Below are 22,339 nucleotides of genomic sequence, written 5' to 3'. Positions count from 1 at the left end.
TTGTTTTGTATTTTAGCTCAAGTGCTCCATTTGTATGCCTGCACACTTGTTTTTGTTTGCAATGCAAAAAGCACTTTTCTATCCAGTTTTGCAGTCTTTGAGCTCTTTCAGTATTACAACCTCATCTCTGATAAGAATTAAATACCAGGACAGGAGGAATTATTTTCTATCTTCTATAAAGCACAGATTTCTCCACTTAATGGCTTTTTCTACTTAGCTGACTAGGACTCTGCCTGGCTTCTCTGCAGTACTGTGTATATTCCTTTACCCAAATATTTTTCTGCAGTCAGCAGTTTGGCTTAGCAGGAATCTTGCCAATATCTTTGTCTAAAATAAAAAAAAATATCCTAAACAATTGAATTTTTTTTCAAGAGCTCTTGAAACCATTTGTGTAACACCAGGATTTTGAGCTAGCAGATTACAAATTGTTGAACTGAAAGAAATCTACATGAGTTATTTCTTTTAACAACGTTGTATATTTCATAAAGTTTTTGATCCTGGGCAGTCTGTGTAGTGGTTTACATTTTACTTTGGTATTGATCTTGCTGGAGCTGGTAGTGACTTCATTTCTTGCTGCTTCACTGGGTTTTCTTAGAGCTTCCCTCTGCTGTCACCTTGGTGTGAAGCCCTGACCCACAGCTGTAAATACCCCCTTTGTAAGTAATCTACAGCTAAATGTGAGGCTGTCTCTCAAAGCAAGCAGCAAGTGGTTCACAGGGACATAAACCAGCATTACCCTGCCTCTGCCACAGAGCTTTGATGGAAATCTAATTTTTTTTCTTGGCATCTTCAGCCTGGACTGATTAAACGCAAGACAGAGTCTTGGCTTGTGGGGCTGGGGACTCTGCTTTGGCACAAACACTCCTTAGGAAATGGGCTCTTAGCTCCAGTGTTCCCCTTGTGCAGGCTCCTGTCACTGCAGGAACCAGCAAACACCAGCTTTATCTTACACTTCAGCACTGGTGGGGAAATCCTGTGCCTGCTCCAGTGTCTTTGAGAGCAGATGCCAAATGTCAGTGCTCAGGGAGAAAAATATCCTGCAGTCCTCAGTGGAGTAAGGAACTGGCCATTTATGTACAGCAGTAGCTCAGATGCTAGCTTTGGTTGTTTTTATATTAAATAAGCACCCCTCTAATTTTATAATTGAAAGGCAGAAAAACTTGTATGGGAAAATGAATTACTAAAAATGTTACTGTTTTTCTAAGTTCTAGTGATGCTTACAGGTTCGTCGTTAATCTTGTAGAATCATAACAATAGTTACCTCATTTGCTGTGCTCTACTTTCTGTCTTTCACAATGTGTAAATTGTTCATGAGAAAGGTCCCTATCTGCCCTAATACATTCTGTTGTGGTTAATTTCAGATCTAGGAGCTGAAAAAATTGAGTAGAGCAAAAGGAAATTGATTTTAGCTACCGTAAACACAAAGCAAAGTACCTGAGTGATTTTTTTGGAGTTGAGATGGGAAGATGCTTTAATTATCTTTAAAACTTCTTCAGCACACATGTTTTAAATGCTGTGCTATATCCTAAGCTTAAACAAAACTAAATCTGAATGCCAAGCCCAATGGTTGTGCTTCACCTGGCTGGATGGCCAAAGCCCAAAGAGCAGGCACCTTAAACTGAAGGAAGTTTGTTTGCCATGGCTGTGAAATTCTGCAAATGTTCCACAAAGTCTGGTCTGCATGTCAAAACAGTAACAAAACCAGTCAAACTGCATGACTGGATGTTTCTCTACAACCAGTTCTGTGAAGCCTCTGGGGTTTTTTGATAGGATAATCTAAGGTTACTGGTGAGAAGTTGCCCAGAGCAGCGTTGCTTGAGGGTGAGATCCACATCACTGTCCAGAAGATAGTTCTGGGATACTTGCTGGAGAGAAGCATTTCATTTTTCTGGGAGAGTGGCTATGAAAAGAGCAAAGTGGCTGTGGTAACTTTATTAGAAATAGAGATAATGAGCAGCAATTATCCATGCTACTTTTGTGGCTTTTTAATAACATTCCTGCAGAGTCACCTTATTGGGATGGAAAGGCAGCTATGGAAACTGCACCAGTGTCTCCTGCTGGTGCATACATATATTGCAAATGGCTTTTCAGATAAGAACTGGGAAGAGGACAGCTGTGGGTCTTCCTCTGGGAAAGGGAGAGACAGGTTTTTCTCACTTTTGTGTAACATGTAGCTGAACACAGAACTTAGTAATTGCTATGCAGAGACAACACTGGGTGTGCATTTTAAGGTGGGGATTTATTTCCAAACTTACAACCATGGTGAGCTTCTGAAACTGAAAGAGTTAGCAAAGGAATTGTTTCAGAAATGTCTGGAAGCCAAGCAAAATGTATAGTGACATGTTTGTGTTTTACAGATTCCTTCTGGAGCTTCCTCCAGGCCCATCAGTCCTGCATCCCCTGCCACCCTGGCAGCCCCCAGCTCACGAGGCAGCAGCTTCCTTCCCATTGACTTCACCATCCCTGCCAGTCCCCTGGGCTGCCTGGACACCTCAGCAGCCAGGCACAGGATTGCTGTAAACCCCAGGAAGCAGAAAGGCTTTACCAACAAAAATCAGCAAACCCCCCAGGTAAGTGTTTTCTGGAAAAGAATCACTGTGTGGAAGGAAATGGACGTGAGTTTTTAATTGTTGTTTTCAATATTTGCTTCCATTTTGTCTTTCCTGTTCACATTACTTTTCTTTTTCCCTGTTTTTCCATTGGAAGAAGGGAAAGCACATATTTTTCCACCAACCAACCCCCCCCCCAGAAAAAATACTTAGAAAACTTGAAGGTTGTAGGAGCTGAAGAAAAGTGCAACTTTATTTTTTCATTATTTAGTTTAAAAAATTGCACTCCATTTGTAAAAACATTCCTCTTGTCTGAAAGCTGGTTTTCAGTTTTAAAGAAACCTAAGTCTCTTTCTACAATTTCACATTGGCTTTAACTTAATTCTTTGTATGTCACAAGTTACAACTGAAGGACTCTGGGAAGGAATGTAGCCCTGCACGTGGGAAATTAGGGATAGATGCTTCAAGAGAGGTCAATGGGCTACCTGTGTCATTTTAAACATGAATGTTTTCCAGGTTCCTAATTAAAACAGTAGATCACCCACAGTGTTGTTTAAATTGCAGGATAGGGGGGCTGCATCTATGTTTTCAGTATTCATAAAAATGAGTGTGCATAAAATATAGGTTTTGTGCCTTAATCTTTAATCAAAAGATCTTACTGCACCTCATTAGGTGGAGCAGCTGGAAAATGAAGCATGCCTTCCTGCAACTCCAGAAAAGAAGGGAAATTCAATAGAATTACTTGAGAGTGACCAACATAAAAGTGATTGGGAAGGTAATGCAGATTTACATGTTGCTACTTTGGATGCTTGAACTTTTCTGCATAAGGCTCACAGGACCTGTTTGAATTATAAGTCCTGTCAAATTAGGCATCTTTTGGTTTTATATCATAAAACAAATCCTGGCTGCAAAGTGTTATGATGGAACAAGTCACATACCTCACTCATCACAGTGGTGCTCAAATGGTGAGTTTTGAGCACATCATTGAAGAAAGTCCATGAGGTGAAAGTACCATGTTCAGAAGCACCTGTGCTACACAGTTGACTGGGTCTCATTGGCTGGGGATCTGAGTTCCTTGAAACTCAGAAAAAACCTTAACCTCAGCATTATATTTGTTACATGTGTAAGGTGACTTTAACTGAAGGTTTACTAGACCTTCCTTTGCCACCTTCCCCCTTATAATTTGAATGACAGCTAATTGCCAGTGGTAACACAGTTGTAACTGGAAGTTGTAAAAATAAATTCTGTTTCTCCAAAGCAGCACCAAAACTTTTCTCTTTATCCCTGCATCACAAAGGCACTGCCTGATGGTAGTGCTGTAGTGCAGAGGGAATGTTGGCACTTGGTTGTCAGGGCAGACTCAGGACCTGAAGCTGTCACACAGCCACCTCTCAGCTACCTGGATATTCAGCAGCCCTGCTGGAGCTGCAGGAGGCAGAGCTACCTGCTGCTGAGATGTTCTGCTTAAATAGAGAAAATCCTCCAGATCATCCTAGATAGCCTTTCTTGGCATCCACATGAAGAAATGTGTAGGGAAATCTGGCTAACAAAACTAAACTCCAGCTGATTTGGTGCAGCTGAAGCAGACAACAACAGCAACTTTCAGTCATTCCCAGGATTAGTTACGTTCAAACTAAAAACTCTCAGTCTCTTTACTTGGACAGCTCATTTCTAAATATACTTTAAACAGCCTTATTTATCATACAATGGTGGCCAGACCTGGGGAATTCGTGTTAAATTACTATCTGGAATTAATTACTGATACAGATAGTGCTTGAATTGTAACCTTTAAGTGCACACTCTCCTCTGTTTCATACAGGATTGTCAGCCCAGGCAGGACATTGTGCAAAGGGAGGCAGTTCTAAGGAGTCACCAGGTATAAAAAGTCCCACTGCTGCTGCCTGTGATCCTTGTGATTCCACACTTGTGGCAGAAGATCCTTGTGCTTTGCTACAAGAGCATTCAGGCCCTCCAGACAGGGACCACCGCCATAAAGCAGCTGCATCCCTTCTGATTCCTGAGCTTTCCCCAGTGAACCTGGAGGAGCACCACAGTGCAAAAGTGTCATCCTTTTCAGATGAGTCTGCTGATGAATTGAGATTACATCAGCAAAATACCTACAGTGAAAAATCTGCACTTCCAAAATTGCAAAAAATTGAAGGAGAAGGAGTTGTGTTTCCAGACATTCCAGAAGCTGACCTGGTTAGCAATGGTGTGGAAAAAGAGGGCGTGGATACTCTGGCAGATCCTACACAAAGGTCCTCAGTAAATTCTGTGGATTCAAACATCAAAGACCAGGAAAAGAGGGATCCACTGTTTGTTGGCAGAGTAGAGGCCTGCTTGGGTGTTACTGAGAATTATTCCAACCACACTGTCTCAGGTACTGGACCAAGCACTTCACAGGTTGAAATAGCCAATTCAGAGTCATCTTCTGACATCAAGAGAGTGACTGTTTTGAAGGCTGAAAACAGATCACTAACAAGAAATGACAAAGAAACTTGTGGAAGAATGGAATTTCAGTCAGCAAAAGGCAATGCAGAAAAAAAAATAGAGAGTGCTGCATCTTTCTCAGAAGCAGGTTGCATGTTGCCTCCCAGTAAGATGGAAGCCTGTTTGAAAGCAGAAAATGTTTCTGTTTCAAAGGGCAGCCAAGGCAGTCAGCAGGCCAGCACATCACACATCTCTGAAAAACTTCCCACTGGATGTCTTGCCTCTTCAAGTTTGGGTGTCTTGAAGAGTAGCAGCTCTGATGGTGACAGTAAGGAGTACCAGCTGAGCAGTGCAGCTTCTCACAGAAAAACCCTGGAAGACAGTCGACCTGCAGATGAAAGTGTAAGAAATCCACTGAAAACTGCTGCTGCCAAACCAGTCAGGTTTACAATTGCACCTGCATGGCAAAGGTCTCTCTCAGGGGGTTCAAATTCAAAGGAAGATTTGTATATCAGAAGCTCCCCAACGTCCCCTATAAGACCAGAGCTGTTTGAAGGAACCACAAAAGAACACACAGGTTTTGATGTCCAGGAATCAGGAAAAACCATCTCAGTTGGGTTTGATCGAGATTGCAAGGACACTGATTTGCATTTGAATTCTTCTGTGGAGTGGACTGACCATGAAGCACAAAATGTTGAAAACCCATTTGGGATCAGACTAAGGAGAACATCATCTTTGCTAAAATACCAGACTGAAAGCCGTGCTGAGTCTCCAAAGCTGATCCCCTCAGCTGTTCCCACTGCTTCCTCTGCTTCAGTCAAGGAGGAGCAGAAACTGGTGGGCACTGGAAAACCCACTCCAGGCCTTCCTGTCAGCATAAAATCATTTGTTAAAAAACCAGACCTCTCAGGAGACAAAAATCCTCCCAAGACAAGAGCAGAAGAAGTGGTAAAGAAGCCAAATGGTCATAAACCTTCAGGTATTTATGCTATATTTTTATCCAAACACTCTGGAAAACAGTGGTCATATAAGAACCTTGGTAGAGTGGCAAACAAAAGATAAAAATCTTGATGATGGCCAAATTCAGCCCTGAGTTCGTCAGCACTAGAGTTTAATTGGCTTGATGATTTGGCCACTCAAGAGAATTCTTGGCTTATCTTAATGAGGGGTGTGTTCCAGCAAAAATAACAACAGAATAATAGCTTAAGGGCTTTTGAAATATTTCTGGTAGGACCTACTTGTGCATATAGTTTTTAAAACTTAAAAGATTCACAGCTTTTAAAAACTTGCTGCTGTTTTGTAAGTAATTTTCCAGATTGCAGCAGCTTCAACTTTAACTAGGAGTTGCATTAGGTGTGATTTATTTTTTTTTAATCTACAGTCACTTAATTTAAAACATTTCAAAGTGAAAGGGCAGACCGTATTTCACTGCCTACATGAAAAAATAATTATTATCACACTTATTTAATCTGCAATGTAAGGATGTTGTTTGAAATGCAAAATACACTTCACAGTGATCTCAGTGGGCCATTGGCTTAAATGGAAGCAGAGTCAGGTCAGAAAACTCCAGAATAAACGGAAAACCAGTTTTGCCAAGGACAAAATCACCAGGGAAGGTAATTTTATCTTTGCAGTGTTCAAAGGGTATTACAGATGCTGAAGGATTTAAGACACAAAACAGTAGCTTTAGACTGTCTTGACCTAAATCCCTTCTTTACTTCAAAAATGCTTCTTTTGTAGAAAATGTCTCATCTCCACATTTGGGAACTGCTTCATCTGAACCAGCGTGGGTCTCCATGGCAAAACTAAAACAAAAGGGTTTCCAGGTCCACCCTCTTGCCAAAGAACATAAAGCTGAAGACAAAACTTTGACCAAAGTGACTCAAGAAGAGGTAGAGTACCAAGTAATGTTGTGTGAGTGTGAATCCTGCACAAGGTTGCCTTTTGCAGCCTGTTCAGTATCATCTTCATGGGAAACAAGGCAGATTTTCAGGACTTGGCCTCTAAAGTGTATTGAGACAGACAGCTGATGCAAGTCAGCAAGCACGTGGGTGACTGACTGTATTGTCACAGTTTCAGAGCTGGATCCTCCTATATGTTCCTTTAACTCAAACCTGAACCTTTTCAGAGCTTGCTTATTGCCTACAATGTATTTATGCAGCCCCAGAGCTGCTTTGGGCTCCACTTGGGTTCCTCACTGTCAGTGACTGACAGACTGCTCTGGGGACTGGGGACTGAAAGTTTGGCTTTTCCAGCAACCCTGGCACAGGTTTCTTGTGCAGCTTCATCAAGTTCTTCAATTCCTCATGCATAAGAGGGAGGGGATAAACATGCCTGCATGTGAAATAGCCCTGTATTTGTGGCAGTTGTCTTCCTTCTTGCCTTCTCCCTCCCTCCCACAGGAGATCCCCAACCATCCTTGTCTGGCTTTTCCTGCATTTCTACAGTTAGGTTTAGAGATGTTGCCAGGGCAAGATTTATGAGTGCCAGTGACCAGCAGGTTCCTCAATTGCATTTTATTCTTCTGTCTTCCTTTTGTAGCCAGGCATCTGTGCTAGTGAAAGCATCCTGAAGAAAAATATGCCTTCCAGCTTGAGCTCTCAGGACAAGAAAATGCAAATGAAGATCAGTATGTCTGCTGAAACAGGTATTCTCTCTCTCTCTTTGCATCTTTACACACTGGCTACAGTTCACCCCAGTGAGTGGTGTGGGTGGCAGGTAATGGGGGGAGACTGCTGCCTTTTTGTTGATCAGCAGACTTTAAATAAGGCTTTTTCAGACACAGTTTGCATGTAAGTCAATGTATTGCCTTGCTCACTCAGCAGAGAAAGAAAGTGAGAACCTTATCTCCCCTGCCAGTTCATGGAATGACACATAAACAGTGTGGTGATTTATTACTAGCAAAGGTCGGTGCTAAAGCATAGCAGTTGAAGTTGGAGAGTGTCCAGAAGAGAACAACAAAAAAGGTCAGGTCTTCTAGACCTCTATTCGGCCAGAAAATACTGATGGGAGTGGTGCTGTTTAGTCTAGAGAAGAAACTTGCCTTGCTGCAGAGGACAAGACTTGTCTTTATGCCCTGTATGAGCTTAAAATGCACCAGGGGAGAGTTAGCTTAGAAATGAGGAAATAGGTTCTAACAACAAGAGTGGTGAAGTGTGGAATCACACAGCTTGCTCATAGACTGGGCAGTTTCCATTGCTGGATGTGATTAACAGATAAAGATGTATTAAGAATAATTTAGGTGAACACAGGTGCTGGAGGGCTTCTCTCCTGGCTGTGACTCTGATTGAAGATGCAGGGGCAGAGTGACTCAGACATCCTGACTCAGATACCTCTTCCCAGGCTACTGCTGGGCTGCAGATTCTCTCTCTCTGCTTCCTCATTGTGGTGCCAAACCCCAGAGACATGCTCCAGCTAGACAGAGAGAAGCCAGTTCTTCAGCTGAAAAGGCACATTGTGCTACCTGAAAGCTATTGATTTCAGATACTGCCTGAGAAGATAAGAAATGGTCCCCTGTGTCAGGGCAGTGGCCTTTCCATTTCAGGTTCTTGTTGCTGATGCTGTCAGTAAGCAATGCTGCTTTCTCCTTATCACTCAACAGCATCCAGAATTGTTGTGTTAGTGATGTTAGGGGTGCCTCTGTGCCTGCTCTCTGTAGAAGCTGTTTATAGAGCTGTTATCTGTTTTCAGATCTGCAGGAGCTACAAAATAAGCCTTCTCCCTTAGTACAGGCAGCTGACTGGCTGAGGATGTGCACCAGCACAGAGACTCTGATGCAATTTGCCAGCCTAACTGTAGCTGTGTGGTTAAAATGCAATAGTTTTGGAAGAAGATTCTGCTACAGGCCAGCTTTATCTTATGGTTTTAGATAAAAAATGAGAGATGAAATGAGAGATTTCCACTCAGATTTAGAAGGTATTGCTTTGAAAGACTGGCACAAACAAACTGAATCATCCAAACTTTGGAAGCCCAGCAGCCTTCAGTCAAAATTCAGAAGTCCACAACATACTCTGCTACTTGTTTTACTAGAACTTACACCCTTTGTGGTCCTTGCAGCAGTTTTTCTGTATCACCTCCTCCCAAGAGTTTTCCTGGATTCCTGACATCCAATGCCTCTTTCCTCCCCTCCAGAGGCAGAATTTAGAGGCATAATCTGTTCCTCCACTTCTTGCATATCACAGAGAGCTCTGACCAGTGCTAACATGTAAGGAAAACACTACTCCTGCACCACTCAGAAAACCACATCCTATTGTTTAGAAAATGTTCAGCATAGGAGTAGGAAATTGGGAATCAGAAATGTAAACTTCCCTCTCCTCTGATTTGGTTCCCATTAGCACAGCCAGCAATTTGTCTAGTTGAAGGTGCTGGTGGTGGAAAGGATGTAGGTTTAATACCTGGAGGAGTTATTAATTTGGATCATGCTTTTTTGGCTTGTGTTAACTGTTAGCAGACTTCTTGATGCCTGGTTGAGGTTTTCTGTGCAATGCAAACATCCTGCACACAACAGCAAGAGCCAGCACAGCTCAGGGTCAGCTAAATTTGGAAAAGAATTCCAAGAAATCAGACCCTTACTTTACTGAGAGTGAATGTTTTGTTACTGCTGTGTGGTAACCACACAGCCCATTATAACCAAGGTAAGATTCCTTAACTTGCTTCCCACTTCACCACAAAACCTCACATGGTGAGGTTTGTCTCAGAGCCTCTCTTCCCTCAAAGAGGCCTGAGCCACCCTACAGTTTGGGTTTTTTTTCATCTCATGCTGTTGAGAGCATGGAAAGGACTTTCAGTTGTCTTTTGCTTATTACAAAGAAGGAAGTCTCCCAAAATGTGAAGGTTCATTTCCAAAATTAAAATTTCAGTAACACTTAAATTTCGACATCACCTTAGAAACATCTGAAAAAAATTGCTGTGGATGTGAAGCTGCAGCCTGTTTGCAATGGATAATATTTTCCTCAGCATTCCTAAGTACATTCTTGCCTCCTGCAAGAACTACCAACGAGTCAGGATTTTTAAAAGACCAGAGACCTGATGAGTAGAGCAGAGAACTTCTTTGGCTTTGCTGAGGAGTGTGACTGATGGAGCTGATGGACATTTTCTATTGATTTCAGCAAGATCAAGCTTCTTGTGCCTGACATAGCTGAAGTCCCCCTGTGGCCACTGTTCTTGTGCTGGAACACATGCCTGCCACGTGGCATGCTCAGACTAATAAATTAGGAGAAAAAGTTTGAGTTTTCTCAGTTTGACTTACACACAGAAATGAAGCACTGCCTGGGTTGAAATGAATGGAGGGAGCACCATGGTGAGAGACTTGGGAAACATGTCTGGAGAAATGGGAACTGTGTTCTGTGGAGCCCCATTCTGGGCTGTCTGCCTAAAGACTTTTAGTCTTGAAAATTTTCAAACAAGAGAGATGCTGGAGGCCTTTTCTAAATAGGAAGTCAAAGCCAGACAAGGACTGTCACCCATATTCCTCCATCCTTGGTGAGGAGGATAGGCTTGTGTTAGGCTGGATGAAGAGGAGCACCTAACCCCACCAGAATCCCACCTTCTTGGCTTACAAGTCCAAGAACACAAAGCACTGATTTTATCCCTACCTAGTATTAAATACTGTCACTGGAGCAATATTTTTGCTGGCAGTGAAGACTGAAAAAAACCCCAACTTTTAAAGACTTCTCAGTGTTGATAAAGATAGACCTGTTTCTTTTAACCCCACAACACACCTGGGGTGATCGTTGCCCTGCAGATATTTTGTTTCCATTTTCCTTCTTATTCAGGACTCTTATTCCTAGATTTTCTCACACTCCCAGAGCAGAATAATCCTGGGCAACTCCTTGCTGTACACTGTTGTGGAAATTAAAGGTTGGAAAAGATTAAGAAATTACTTAAGAATATGAGTTATAAAAATTTCTGAGGCTATAGTCTCCACATGCTTGAAGATTTTGAAGAACTTCTTCATTTATCAGGGCTTAGATGCTTGCTGTTGGAACTGAGTAGATTCTTTTTTAAGCAGATTATTCCCTAGCAGTTTAGTATCAATTTTTCCATTGCAATAGCTGGACCTCACCACTGTTATAGCTGGACCAGACAGTGATACCCACTTTAACAATTCCTCTGACTGTTTTTTTGAGTCACAGACATTCTGGGCTGTAAGATAATTGCTTTAGGGAGAAGGAAATATTACTGACAGAAACAGAGTTTTTAACTCTCTTGCCTTCTGATGAGTGATGGATATCTTGTTGTTGGCAGGCAAAGTTGGACCTATTGCTCAGGAAGCATCTGTGATTCCTGCTGCTGAAAAGGAAGCAAGACACTCCTGTAATCTGCCAATGACTCCATGCAGCCCTGCTGAACCCCCGTGGCTGTCCCTGGCCAAGAAGAAAGCCAAAGCATGGAGTGAAATGCCCCAGATTGTACAATAACAAATGACATGAGCATCCCTCCTTGTATTGCCAATAGCTGTGTTAACTCCCTTTAATCACTTCTTTACTGTGGTGATTTTTTTTTTTTTTTTGAGAACTAAGAGCCTTAAGACTTTTGATCAGACTGTTGTATGTAAATACACAATGAAGAAATGCCATCCCAGGCTGAATTTGAAGTATTTGGATGTTGAGCATTTCCTGCTACCAAATGCAAGGAAGACTTGACCACTTGGTTACATCCTCACACATTTTACAGTGATGTTCTAAGAAGACATGCTTCAGGCTTTTGAAACATTTCCCTTCCAGAAAATGTTTTTAAAGTTTCCAATGACTGTACAGTATTTTCTGCAGTGTGGCTTTGGCTCAGAAATGAGTGTATGCTACAAAATAGATGTACTGCTGGATGCTGACACATCGTGACTCATGAGCATTGATGTCATCAAACCTCTTTCCCTAATGCTCTGGGATGAGCAGTCTGACTTTGCTTCTGATTGTTAATGGATCTGTTTTGTGATAGTTTTAAGATCTGAACAGCATTGTGAGTTGGAGGAATTCTGGCTTCTGGGTGGTTTGAAGTCACAACGCTGTGGGTCTTGTGCTTTCTCATTGATGGCTGCTGGAATGGCCCAGAGCCACAGACAGAACACAGACTGTTCTGTCCCATGCATCAGGAAACTGCCACACTGCCTTTTCATAAATATACATGAAACACATTTACTCTGCTTTTGGCTACACCTTTGGAAATCTGGTATAATTTGGACATTCTACCGAAAAAGAGAAGTCCTTTCTTTCACTGTGGCAAGTGATGCTTTCTTCTTTTGTGAGATTCCTCAGCCAATTGTCTCTTCTAAAGAGTATGTTGGGGGTGGGAACTATTTCCTATCTAAAAGGAATAGCAACAAATGCCACCCCATGTTCGTGTGGATATGTGTTTAGTCAGGTGTATTTAATATTTGTCATAAAAGGGGCATCTGCTTTCTTCCTTGCCTCATCAGTCTTTAACCTCTAACTCAACATCAGTCCAAGAATGTGCAGTGGAAAGGATTGTTCTCTCAGACCTGGCCATGCAGTCACTTAAACAGAAAGAAGTTTTGTTATTGAAGAAAGCAGACATTTGAAAAAGAAACTTTGTAAAGTGATGCTAGTGGCTTAAATGGCAGTGGCACTTACTGGCCCTTTTCAGTTTTTGCAGCATTGCACATTGATGTAGTTTTTGTCTACAGTCATTGCAGAAATTGAAGGCTGACTGGAAAGTTTGTAGCTGGAAAGTTGGTAGGTGTTTTTAAGGAAAATATTATCTACTAGATAGGATTAATAGCAAAACAAAAAAATTTGGCTTCAGATCAACTCAAGCAAGACTTTAATTTTCCAGTCTTCACCTTAATTTAATATGTAGCTCTTGCAGTTTGAAAACAGTTTTCATTAGGAGCTAGACTGTGATTATTTTTTTTTAATATAGGTGAAATTTTACTCAGCCAAGTAGGCTCACTGAAGCTACAGATACTGTTTATTTTGTACTAACACCAGAAAGTGTAAGAGTTTCACACTGGCATGGTAGTCCATGCCTTTTTTACTACTTGCTTTTCTCTATATTAAAAGCATATCTTCTCTTACAAAGAACTGAAACCTTTGTATTTCTCTGGAACTTTTTTGTGTAATATAAATGAGCATACTCAGCTCTGATTCCTGAAGTTTTGTACAGCTGCTGTCCCATCACAGGCTTAGAGACCCTGTGTAAAACACGTGCATTTCTATGTTCAGCAAACTCTCTTCTCTTTTTATTAGTGTGGATTGTAATCCTTCACCCAAAGTACTGCAAATGATGCTACACTCTCTCTGTCTTCACTTTTCATCTTAATATTATTTCTGTCTTACCTGTTTGGTATGTATATATGTTTTTGTAATCCTTGCCTTGAAGGAACCCTTTTGTATTCCACACCCCTGTTTGGTTTATTATTAAATGCTTTTGCCAGTGATGATGTTTTAATTCCTGGGAAAGGAAGAGTGATAGATGGTCCTCACCCATTAAGGCAAAAATAAAGAGAGGCCTTTGGTCAATACATCCTCTATATATTGACTCTATATGCATATGTCTTGTTTTGGACCTGGGACTGAACAACACAGCTGATCAGACTGAAGAACTTTTCTAAATGCAGTTATTTAAAAGTTTAAAACATCACCAAAGAGCTGATGGCTCTCCTTTTGTTCTGGAGTTATTACTCCTTCAGTACAGGGTTGTCTTGAAGACTGACATTTGTGGTTGCAGGAAGCCTTGTGAATACCCATTTGGATGTGTTTTGGTACTGCTAGCCAGGGGCTGGAAAACATTTTGGAGTCTCTTTAAAAGAGAAGAAAACCACAGGAGAATCATGTGATGTTACATTTGAATTTTTCTTGCCTTCTGGATTTCTGCAATTCATGGTCTCAATTTTTTCTCTGCAAACCAAGGTTACAAAAGAGCCTGCTGAGCAAAAATCAAAACTGACTCTCATGTTATTACAAGAGTTTAGAAGATGAGGTTTTAAGGTAAATGTTGATATGCCAGTGATTTGTTGATACATTTTTTGGTAGTCGATAGCTCTGTAGCATGGTTTTGATTTCCTGTCATCCCAGTGTAGTTTTCAGTTGTTCAATCAGTGCAAATTACTGATATAATCTCATTTTGGATTGTTATTTCTTGACACAGTCATTTATTTCTGAAAATAAGCTGTCTTGAAGAGCAGTTCATGGCAGAATGCCAGTGTGAGATTTTATGGCTCAGAATCTTGAGCAGAGGCTCTAGAAATCTGTCCTTGAAATTCCCTGTCCCCTCTACAGCATCAGTGGTTTCAGCTGATTCTGGTGGTGCTGTGTGACAGCAGAGGGTGCTGGTGCCATCCCCGAGGAGCTCAGGAGGGTTCTCAGTGTTACAGAAAGCAGATTTCAGCATTTATACATACACTGTTACAGTAAAGAGACTGGAGGCTTTTAATACTGCAGAGAATTAAGCATTATGCATAATGCAGAGAGGTCTGAAAGAGAGATCTGTTCCTGTTTGTGATTTGATTGAGTGTTTGGAGCTGGGAAGTATGGAAAAAATACTTCGTTACAAGAAGCCCCTGGGAATTGGTGATGCTGATGGGAAAAGGCAGGATACAGGTGAATTCAGTGGGGCCATTAGGGAAGATCCATGAATGTGTCCAAAAAGAAAACTGCAGTTTGGCATTTTAACTCTGCTGCTGCCTGGCTGGATGCTGAGCTTTGTCCCAGCCAGATGTAGAATCTGATGATTTTACAGAAGAGGTTAAAGAGACAAACATCAGCTTGGTGTGCACCCAGCTGTAGATTGATTACTGAGATTCCTTTTCCTGTAACAGTGAGCTGTAAAAACTTGGGTTAGAAGAGAATCTGTTCTGTTATCATCCTGCTGGGAATCTACTTGTAATTAAGTGGCTTTGTGGACAAGAGGGAATGAGTCAGTTTAAGTGAAAGGCTCCAAGATTTCCAGAGCACTCCTGCTCCAGCACAACTCTGACAACACTTCTATGATGAGAAGCTGTGTACACATCTCCTTAAATAGACCCAGAGAATAAATTCTGAAATTCAGAGAGAACTGAGGATCCATATTACCATACTTAGAAGGAAAGCCTTGGAATAGTGAGGAAAGGGCAAGCATATGAACAACATTAACCATATGAACAACCAGCCCTTTTCATGTTAGAAAGAGGGAGGGAGAGCCCCTCTAATGAGGATCACATTATGTCTTTAAGTGCTGCAGTCTACACATTAAATGCACTTTGTTTTGAAGTATGAGTCCAAGTAGAAGTCAGCCCAGAGAAACTGTAATTCCTGACTTTGTGCCATCTGCTGTGTTAAGTGCTTTTGAGATCAGGCCAGGAAAGGTACCAGGTTATCCTGTGAAGATACTTTAAGAGCTGCTACTGAAAGGGGATCCAGCTGAAGGATACTGGTAATGAGAGATGTGATTAGCAGCCTAATAAATAAGGCAAACATATCTCTGTCTTTTCCAGTAGTGTGTGTTAGCCTACCTGTGTTTTTGTTAAGATGTTTATCATGGTTATAATAGTGACAAACTTGTCTTATCAATCTTCACTAAAATGTTGGCAGTGATGATGTGGAACCTCTCATATTTGAGGAATCTGAGCATCTCTTTAGGATTCTGATCTTGATTTCTTGCTTGTTGTAGTCTTTGCATTCAACATGCAAAGCCACAGTATTTGATACAGGCTATTGGTACAGCCCACAGCTTCAAGCCTGCTTTTCTTCTTTCTCTTTTTCTCTTTCTTTTTCTTTTTCTCTTTCTTTTTCTTTTTCTTTTTCTTTTTCTTTTTCTTTTTCTTTTTCTTTTTCTCTTTCTCTTTCTCTTTCTCTTTCTCTTTCTCTTTCTCTTTCTCTTTTTCTCTTTCTCTTTCTCTTTCTCTTTCTCTTTCTCTTTCTCTTTCTCTTTCTTTTTCTTTTTCTTTTTCTTTTTCTTTTTCTTTTTCTTTTTCTTTTTCTTTTTCTTTTTCTTTTTTTCTTTTCTTTTACCTTTTGTTTTTTTCCTTTTAATTTTTCCTTTTCTTTTTCTTTTCCGTTTCTTTTCCTTTTTCTTTTCTTTTCTCTTTTCCTTTTCCATTTCCTTTTCCTTTTCATTTATCTTTTCCTTTTCCTTTTTCTTTTCCTATCTCTTTTCCTTTTCCTTTTCATTTTCCTTTCTCTTTTCCTTTTCTTTTTCCTTTCTCTTTTCCTTTCTCTTTTCCTTTCTCTTTTCCTTTCTCTTTTCCTTTCTCTTTTAACATTTTAACATTTTCTCTTTTAACATTTTAACCAAATAACATTTGGTAAGTTTTCCCTGTTACAGCATTCTGCTTCCAAATTAGTTTTGATTTACAGGTATTCTTCCAACAAGGAAGGGTAAGGTTGACTCCTTTAAATTTAGAAGCTTTCCACATTGCTCAGGAATACGTTTCTGTGGCATTGAGGTAACATTTTCCAGATTACACAATAAGTTCATCCTAGCAACTGCAGCAATGTATGGGAAAGGGTCGAAGTCCTGGGGCTGTGTTGTGTTTCCATAGAGTTTAAATTACAGGCAGCAGCTTTTCCTAATGATGTCATTGGCACTGTTGGGAGCTAACAAAGCAGGAGGAGATGTTGCTGGCTGGCTCCTAGCAAGGCTGTTGTTCCTGATGTGCTAAATCCCTCCGTCACTGGTGACGTGGGCAAATGGAGGAAAGCAGCAGGAATTAAGGAGCTGTAGAGGGGTAATGTGCCCCAAAGGTGCAGCATTTTGGCAGTTCTGCATGTGGGATGAAATAACCTCAGTGGGCTTGGTGAGCTGTGGAAGTATGTTTTATTCATGGCAGGAGTGAATAAAGTGACTTTTCTGTCACAGCTGGATGTACAAATTGAAATTGGGCTATAGCTGCATTAAACCAGAGCTGTGCTTTAAACACAAGAGGTGTTTATTCCTTTTGGATCCTGAATCATGCATGTTTCAAAGGGGAGGAATATGTATCCATTCCAGCAGAGTATTTCATTGGGAAGGGGAGTTCTGCCCAAGGATGAGAGGCTTGATCTCTACTTGCAAAACAGAACAGAGCCTCATTTTATGGTTTGGGTTGTTTTGTTTTTTTCCATTTTGACAGAACAATTCATTACATAAGCATTCTTAGCATTATGATCTCTTATAAAAATAACTCTCTCCTTACTTTACATTGTTTATAAAATATGAGCTTTGGCTGTGAGAAGTAGTACATATTGTGGCTGAGTAATGAGCAGGAATACCTACGTAGATTGCATATAAAGTCCTAGAAGAATTAACATCACTCTTTGGTTGCTGCTGTTTAATAGTGTCAGCACAGGACCTGCTTCTAAAGCCCAAATTCTGCCAAGTTCTCCAGTATGGACCAGTATGGACTGGGACTTGGACTGACCACTTGTGAAAACCACTTGTGACTGACCACTGTGGGAAGGCAGACTATGGGTCTAGCCCTGTTTTTGACTTGGCCACAACAGAAATTACATTTGGCCCCTTTTAAGAGGTTTTCAAGCAAAATCATAGAATCATAGAATCAGCTGGGTTGGAAGGGACCTCAGAGATCATCAAGTCCAACCCTTGATCCACTGCCGCCGCAGTTCCCAGCCCATGGCACTGAGTGCCACATCCAGGCTCTTTTTAAATATCTCCAGGGATGGAGAATCCACCCCTTCCCTGGGCAGCCCATTCCAATGTCTGATCACCCTCTTCGTAAAGAAATTCTTTCTAATGTCCAACCTAAACCTCCCCTGGCACAATTTCAGACCGTGCCCTCATGTAGCAGAATGTGTAGAGGAATGGCCTGAGCATGCGTACACAGCCCCATGTGTGAGGCAATCAGGTGTTGCTAATTATGAGGTGGGGGGCCTGAGCTTGTGTGAAGCCCACCTGTGCCCAATTAGGGTTTGCCTCAGCTGCGCATGAGCAGGGTTGGGGGCCAATAAAAGGGGAGCTTCTGAATACACACTCAGCTCGCTCTTGAGCAGCCAAAGGAGGAGGTTACTTGACTCTGGAGCAGAAGCACTGAATGAGGCTAGTGGAGTCTGAAGGCAGCAAAATCGGAGCACTGACTGTGCACATTGGTGAGAACACGTCTTTGACTTCAGAGCGCCATGCCCCAAGAAAGGTTTGCCCGCTTACACCCTCTTATCTTGCTGATAGTTGCCTGGGAAAAGACACCGACCCCCCCTGGCTCCAACTTCCTTTCAGGGAGTTGTAGAGAGTGATGAGGTCTCCCCTGAGCCTTTTCTTCTCCAGGCTGAACACCCCCAGCTCCCTCAGCCCTTCCTCACAGGACTTGTCCTGGATCCCTTCACAGCCTCCTTGCTCTTCTCTGGACCTGCTCCAGCACCTCAATCTCCTTCCTGAGCTGAGGGGCCCAGAACTGGACACAGGACTCAAGCTGTGGCCTCACCAGGGCTGAGTACAGGGGCAGAATCCCTTCCCTGGACCTGCTGGCCATGCTGTTCCTGAGCCAGCCCAGGATGCCATTGGTCTTCTTGGCCACCTGGGCACACTGCTGGCTCCTGTTCAGCTTCCTGGCAATCCAGACTCCCAGGTCCCTTTCTGCCACTCTGTGCCCAGCCTGGAGCTCCCCATGGGTTTGTTGTGGCCAAAGTGCAGGACGCGGCACTTGGCCGTGTTGAACCTCATCCCATTGGAATCAGCCCAACTCTCCAGTCTGTCCAGGTCCCTCTGCTGAGCCCTCCTGCCTTCCAGCTGATCCATGTTCCCCCCAGCTTAGTGTCATCTGCAAATTTGCTGATGATGGACTCAATCCCCTCATCTAAATCATCTATAAAGATATTAAACAGAACTGGGCCCAACACTGATCCCTGGGGGACACCACTGGTGACCGGTCGCCATTTTGAGGCAGCCCCGTTCAGCACCACTCTCTGGGCCCGGCCCTCCAGCCAGTTCCTAACCCAGCACAGGGTGCCCCTGTCCAAGCTGTGGGCTGACAGCTTTTCCAGGAGAATGCTGTGGGAGACGGTGTCAAAGGCCTTGCTGAAGTCCACGTAGACCACATCCACAGCCTTCCCCTCATCCACCAGGTGGGTCACCCGATCATAAAAGGAGATCAGGTTGGTCAGACAGGACCTGCCCTTCCTAACCCCGTGCTGGCTGGGTCTGATCCCTTGTCCATCCTGTAGGTGCTGTGTGATTGCCCCCAGGATGATCTGCTCCATAACCTTGCCAGGCACTGAGGTCAGGCTGACGGGCCTGGAGTTTCCCGGGTCCTCCTTCCGGCCCTTTTTGTGGATTGGCGTGACATTCGCCAACTTCCAATCATCTGGGATGTCCCCAGTGAGCCAGGACTGTTGGTAGATGATAGAGAGAGGCTTGGGGAGCTCTTCTGCCAGCTCCCTCATCACCCTTGGGTGGATCCCATCTGGTCCCATAGATCTGTGGGGATCCAAGCAGCTCTGTAGGTCACAGACAGTTTCCTTCTGGACTACAGGGGGGCTGTTCAGATTCTTGTTTCTTCTCCCAGGAAAGTGCATTTTAAAAATTTTCATAGTCAATCATGTCATGCAAATTCAAGCACTATAACCTGGAGGTTAAAATGGCACATGCTGTTGGGATAAAGCCTGGTGTTGCAATCTGGAGTCCAAGCACCTCAGACTTTCAGACTTTATTGTTTTCTTTGAGTTCCCTGATGTCACTGCAGCCATTTCTCAAAGCTTGGGAATATTTGGAGGATTGTGTTTGGTTTTAAAACCCATGCAATTTTCTATGAACTGTGATCTTTCATTTTGGACTCAGTCTGCTAATACAGAACCTCACAGCAGAATCAGCTATCAGCATGTCATCAAGATTTCTACTTATAGCCCAAGCCTGACACTCTGACTTTATTTAATATGATTATTTTTAATAATAAATTGTAGTAATGTTTTGGATGATATTTTTAGCTAGTGAGGCTGCTAATCAGTTTTGCAAAACTGGCATTTAGTGGGCTAGGGATTTACCTTGCTTGGAGGCAATATTAATCCCTGTCTAAAAAGATGACAGACTACCTTTATATTTCTGGGACCATCAAACTGATCTTTTTTCCTTTTTTCTTTATTTTTTCCCTTTCTTTTGTGTGTGCCGTGAAGCAGACCATTACTGGTTTGGAAGAAATTGATTTATTGGAAATGGTTCACCTAAAGCATGAAAAATACTTTTGAGGTAGGTCTTAATTTTGGCTTTCTGATGTCTTTGAATTGTTCAGTTAACAGCTGTATGCTTAGAGCACAGAAATGATCGTTAAACTGATGAACCTGTGATTATTTCTTATAGCAGAGGTAGTAAAGTGTCTGTGTCTGAAGCTGGCAGGACAATTTTCTCCAGCTAGGAAGTGCTGAAAATAAGCAGCTGGTTTCTGTTCTGGTTTCCCTGAGGAACATGTGTGTGCTTCTGGTCCAAAGTAGGAGCTTTGCCTTGTTTTCAGGAGGTGGCCCACTTTGCTTTTACCTGGTACCTTGTTAAACTTGCCCAAGGATATTTCTGGCTTTCACTGGCCTTCTGTAGCAGCTTCAGCATCTTTCCTGCTCTTGTGGGACCTGCAGCTCCCTGCAGGACTTGGGGATGTTGAACTTTGAACTCTGTGAAATGGTGATGCCACAATCAGTGCCTTTGCTGAACCAGCACTGGTGCTGACCCATCCTAGGAGCAGCCCAACCCAAACACTTCCTAAGGGACTGAGGAAAAAAGTCCCTGGCAATGAAATGCTGGTTTTATTTTAGGCATCTCAATGTGTGAGTGAGGAAGTTAATCTGATTAGCACATTTGGTAGAGAAATGAACCAACGGGAAGGATAAAATATTGATTAAAGGTAGAGTTGGTTTTTACTCAAACTGGCCTTTAGATTTGCAGTATATGCTGTAAGAACATGCTTATATAACCTCTATTTCTATTCATAAAGGTTTATGTGGGTCTATATTGAATTATGCATTTAAAATTAATCCACTGAGGCAGCCCACCGAGATGCCACTTCTCATTTAGTAACTGCATTAAGGACTTTGTTCCTCATTTAGGAACTGTGAAGCTTGCTTTGTGTTGGGGAGAGGAACTGGCCTGCCAGATTCACACAAGGGGTTTAAAACAACCACCTCTCTGTTTCCCTCTTCCTGAGTTACCAGTAAAACTCTGTTCTTGACTTGTGTGACCCAACTCATGCAGCTTGGCTGAACCTGACAAACCCAACTGACTTGTGTCAGGTTCTTAGAAGAAATTAATAGAGATTGTCCTCAGTGTTAGGGAGCAGCTGATTCTGCTTTTGCAAGGCTGGACCCAGAGTGAAGGGAGGCACACATTAGGGTTTTATACCAGTAATTCAAGTTTATTAAGTGTCTTGTTTGTATAGTTTTCCAGTTCCACAAAAGGGTCAAGAGCTCTTCTAGATGTTTACAGAGATTTTGGTCTAAGAAATCTGAGGTGAGGCTCTTAGCTCTTCTTACCTCTATTTTCCAAAATGCAATTCTGCTCCTAAAATGGCTGCAAAATGGTATTGTGAGGCCCTGTGTTGTGTCTGATTTAAACTTCTTTAGCTTAAAACTTCTTTAGCTTAAAAACAAAAGCTTACCAGTTCTGCATATTCACACTGAGATGTAAAACACAAATGGAGATACCTACACAGCCTGTGACATTCATCACCAAAAATGATTTGGTTTGGGAATGACTGCCTTTGCTGACTCTGGGCAAACTGTCTGCTTTTGTTTGTTATTCTCCTTGTATTAACATAGTGCTTTGTGGCCTTGGTCTTAAAAAAAAAAATATTCAAAATATTTAACAGGCCTATCACTTTGTATTGTCCTGTGAACTGGGCTGGTACTGACAAAGCTTCAGGTGTCTCCTCATTATTTAAGAAGTTTATTTTGTGAATGCTGAAATGGAGGAAGTTTGCCCTCATAGTGTGCCTTCTCTTCCCTATTTCCCACCACATCTGTCCCCCTGTCCACTCCACATTGCAGACAGTCCAGAGCCACCTGGATGCTCTCCATCTCCTTGGAGTTTGTGTCTGGGGGCCTGGCTGACAGTTTGAAATTTGTAAGGAGGTGGTAGAAATCTCAAGATCATTGTTTAGAAGTCAGACACCTGCTTCAAAACTTATCAGAGATGATGGACAGGCTGTATCATCTTGTAAAGGAAGCTTCTGTAGAAAGCAAGGTGAAGTAAAAATAGTTGTCAGAAGAACATTCTCTTGGTTTTGCATTCTGTCTCCATTCGCAGTCAGAAAACAGAACAACTTGTTTGCTTTGCTTCTTTATTTTTGTGTGAGAGAATTAATATTTGTGATTTACTAGGGGGAAGCTAAGTTGAAGAAGAGGATTTTTATGTAAGTGAGAAAATGCTTAGTCCCCTGATCATTTCTATCTGCTAAGGGATTAAACTCCATAGTCTAGATACAGCTGCTATAAAAAATTTGTCCCTTCCATGTC

General features: G+C 42.1%; 1 protein-coding gene across 5 annotated transcripts in view; it reads left to right on the top strand.

Annotated features, from left to right (window-relative positions):
* KIAA1210 (KIAA1210 ortholog) overlaps positions 1–13,374 on the top strand; it is a 61,223-nt gene extending 47,849 nt beyond the window's left edge. For all 5 annotated transcript variants that reach the window (XM_071758182.1, XM_071758183.1, XM_071758181.1 and 2 more), the window contains 6 exons: positions 2,358–2,570; positions 3,222–3,324; positions 4,369–5,958; positions 6,720–6,871; positions 7,521–7,626; positions 11,226–13,374. In XM_071758182.1, coding sequence (XP_071614283.1) covers positions 2,358–2,570; positions 3,222–3,324; positions 4,369–5,958; positions 6,720–6,871; positions 7,521–7,626; positions 11,226–11,398 — 2,337 coding nt within the window. In that variant the 3' untranslated portion in view covers positions 11,399–13,374. The remainder of the gene's footprint in view (positions 1–2,357; positions 2,571–3,221; positions 3,325–4,368; positions 5,959–6,719; positions 6,872–7,520; positions 7,627–11,225) is intronic.
* The last annotated feature ends 8,965 nt before the right edge of the window (positions 13,375–22,339 follow it).

This window comes from Heliangelus exortis, chromosome 14 (assembly GCF_036169615.1).
Source record: "Heliangelus exortis chromosome 14, bHelExo1.hap1, whole genome shotgun sequence".
Taxonomy (NCBI): Eukaryota; Metazoa; Chordata; class Aves; order Apodiformes; family Trochilidae; genus Heliangelus; species Heliangelus exortis.
The sequence above is the reverse complement of the archived record's forward strand: the minus strand, read 5'-3'. Positions and strand labels throughout refer to the sequence as shown.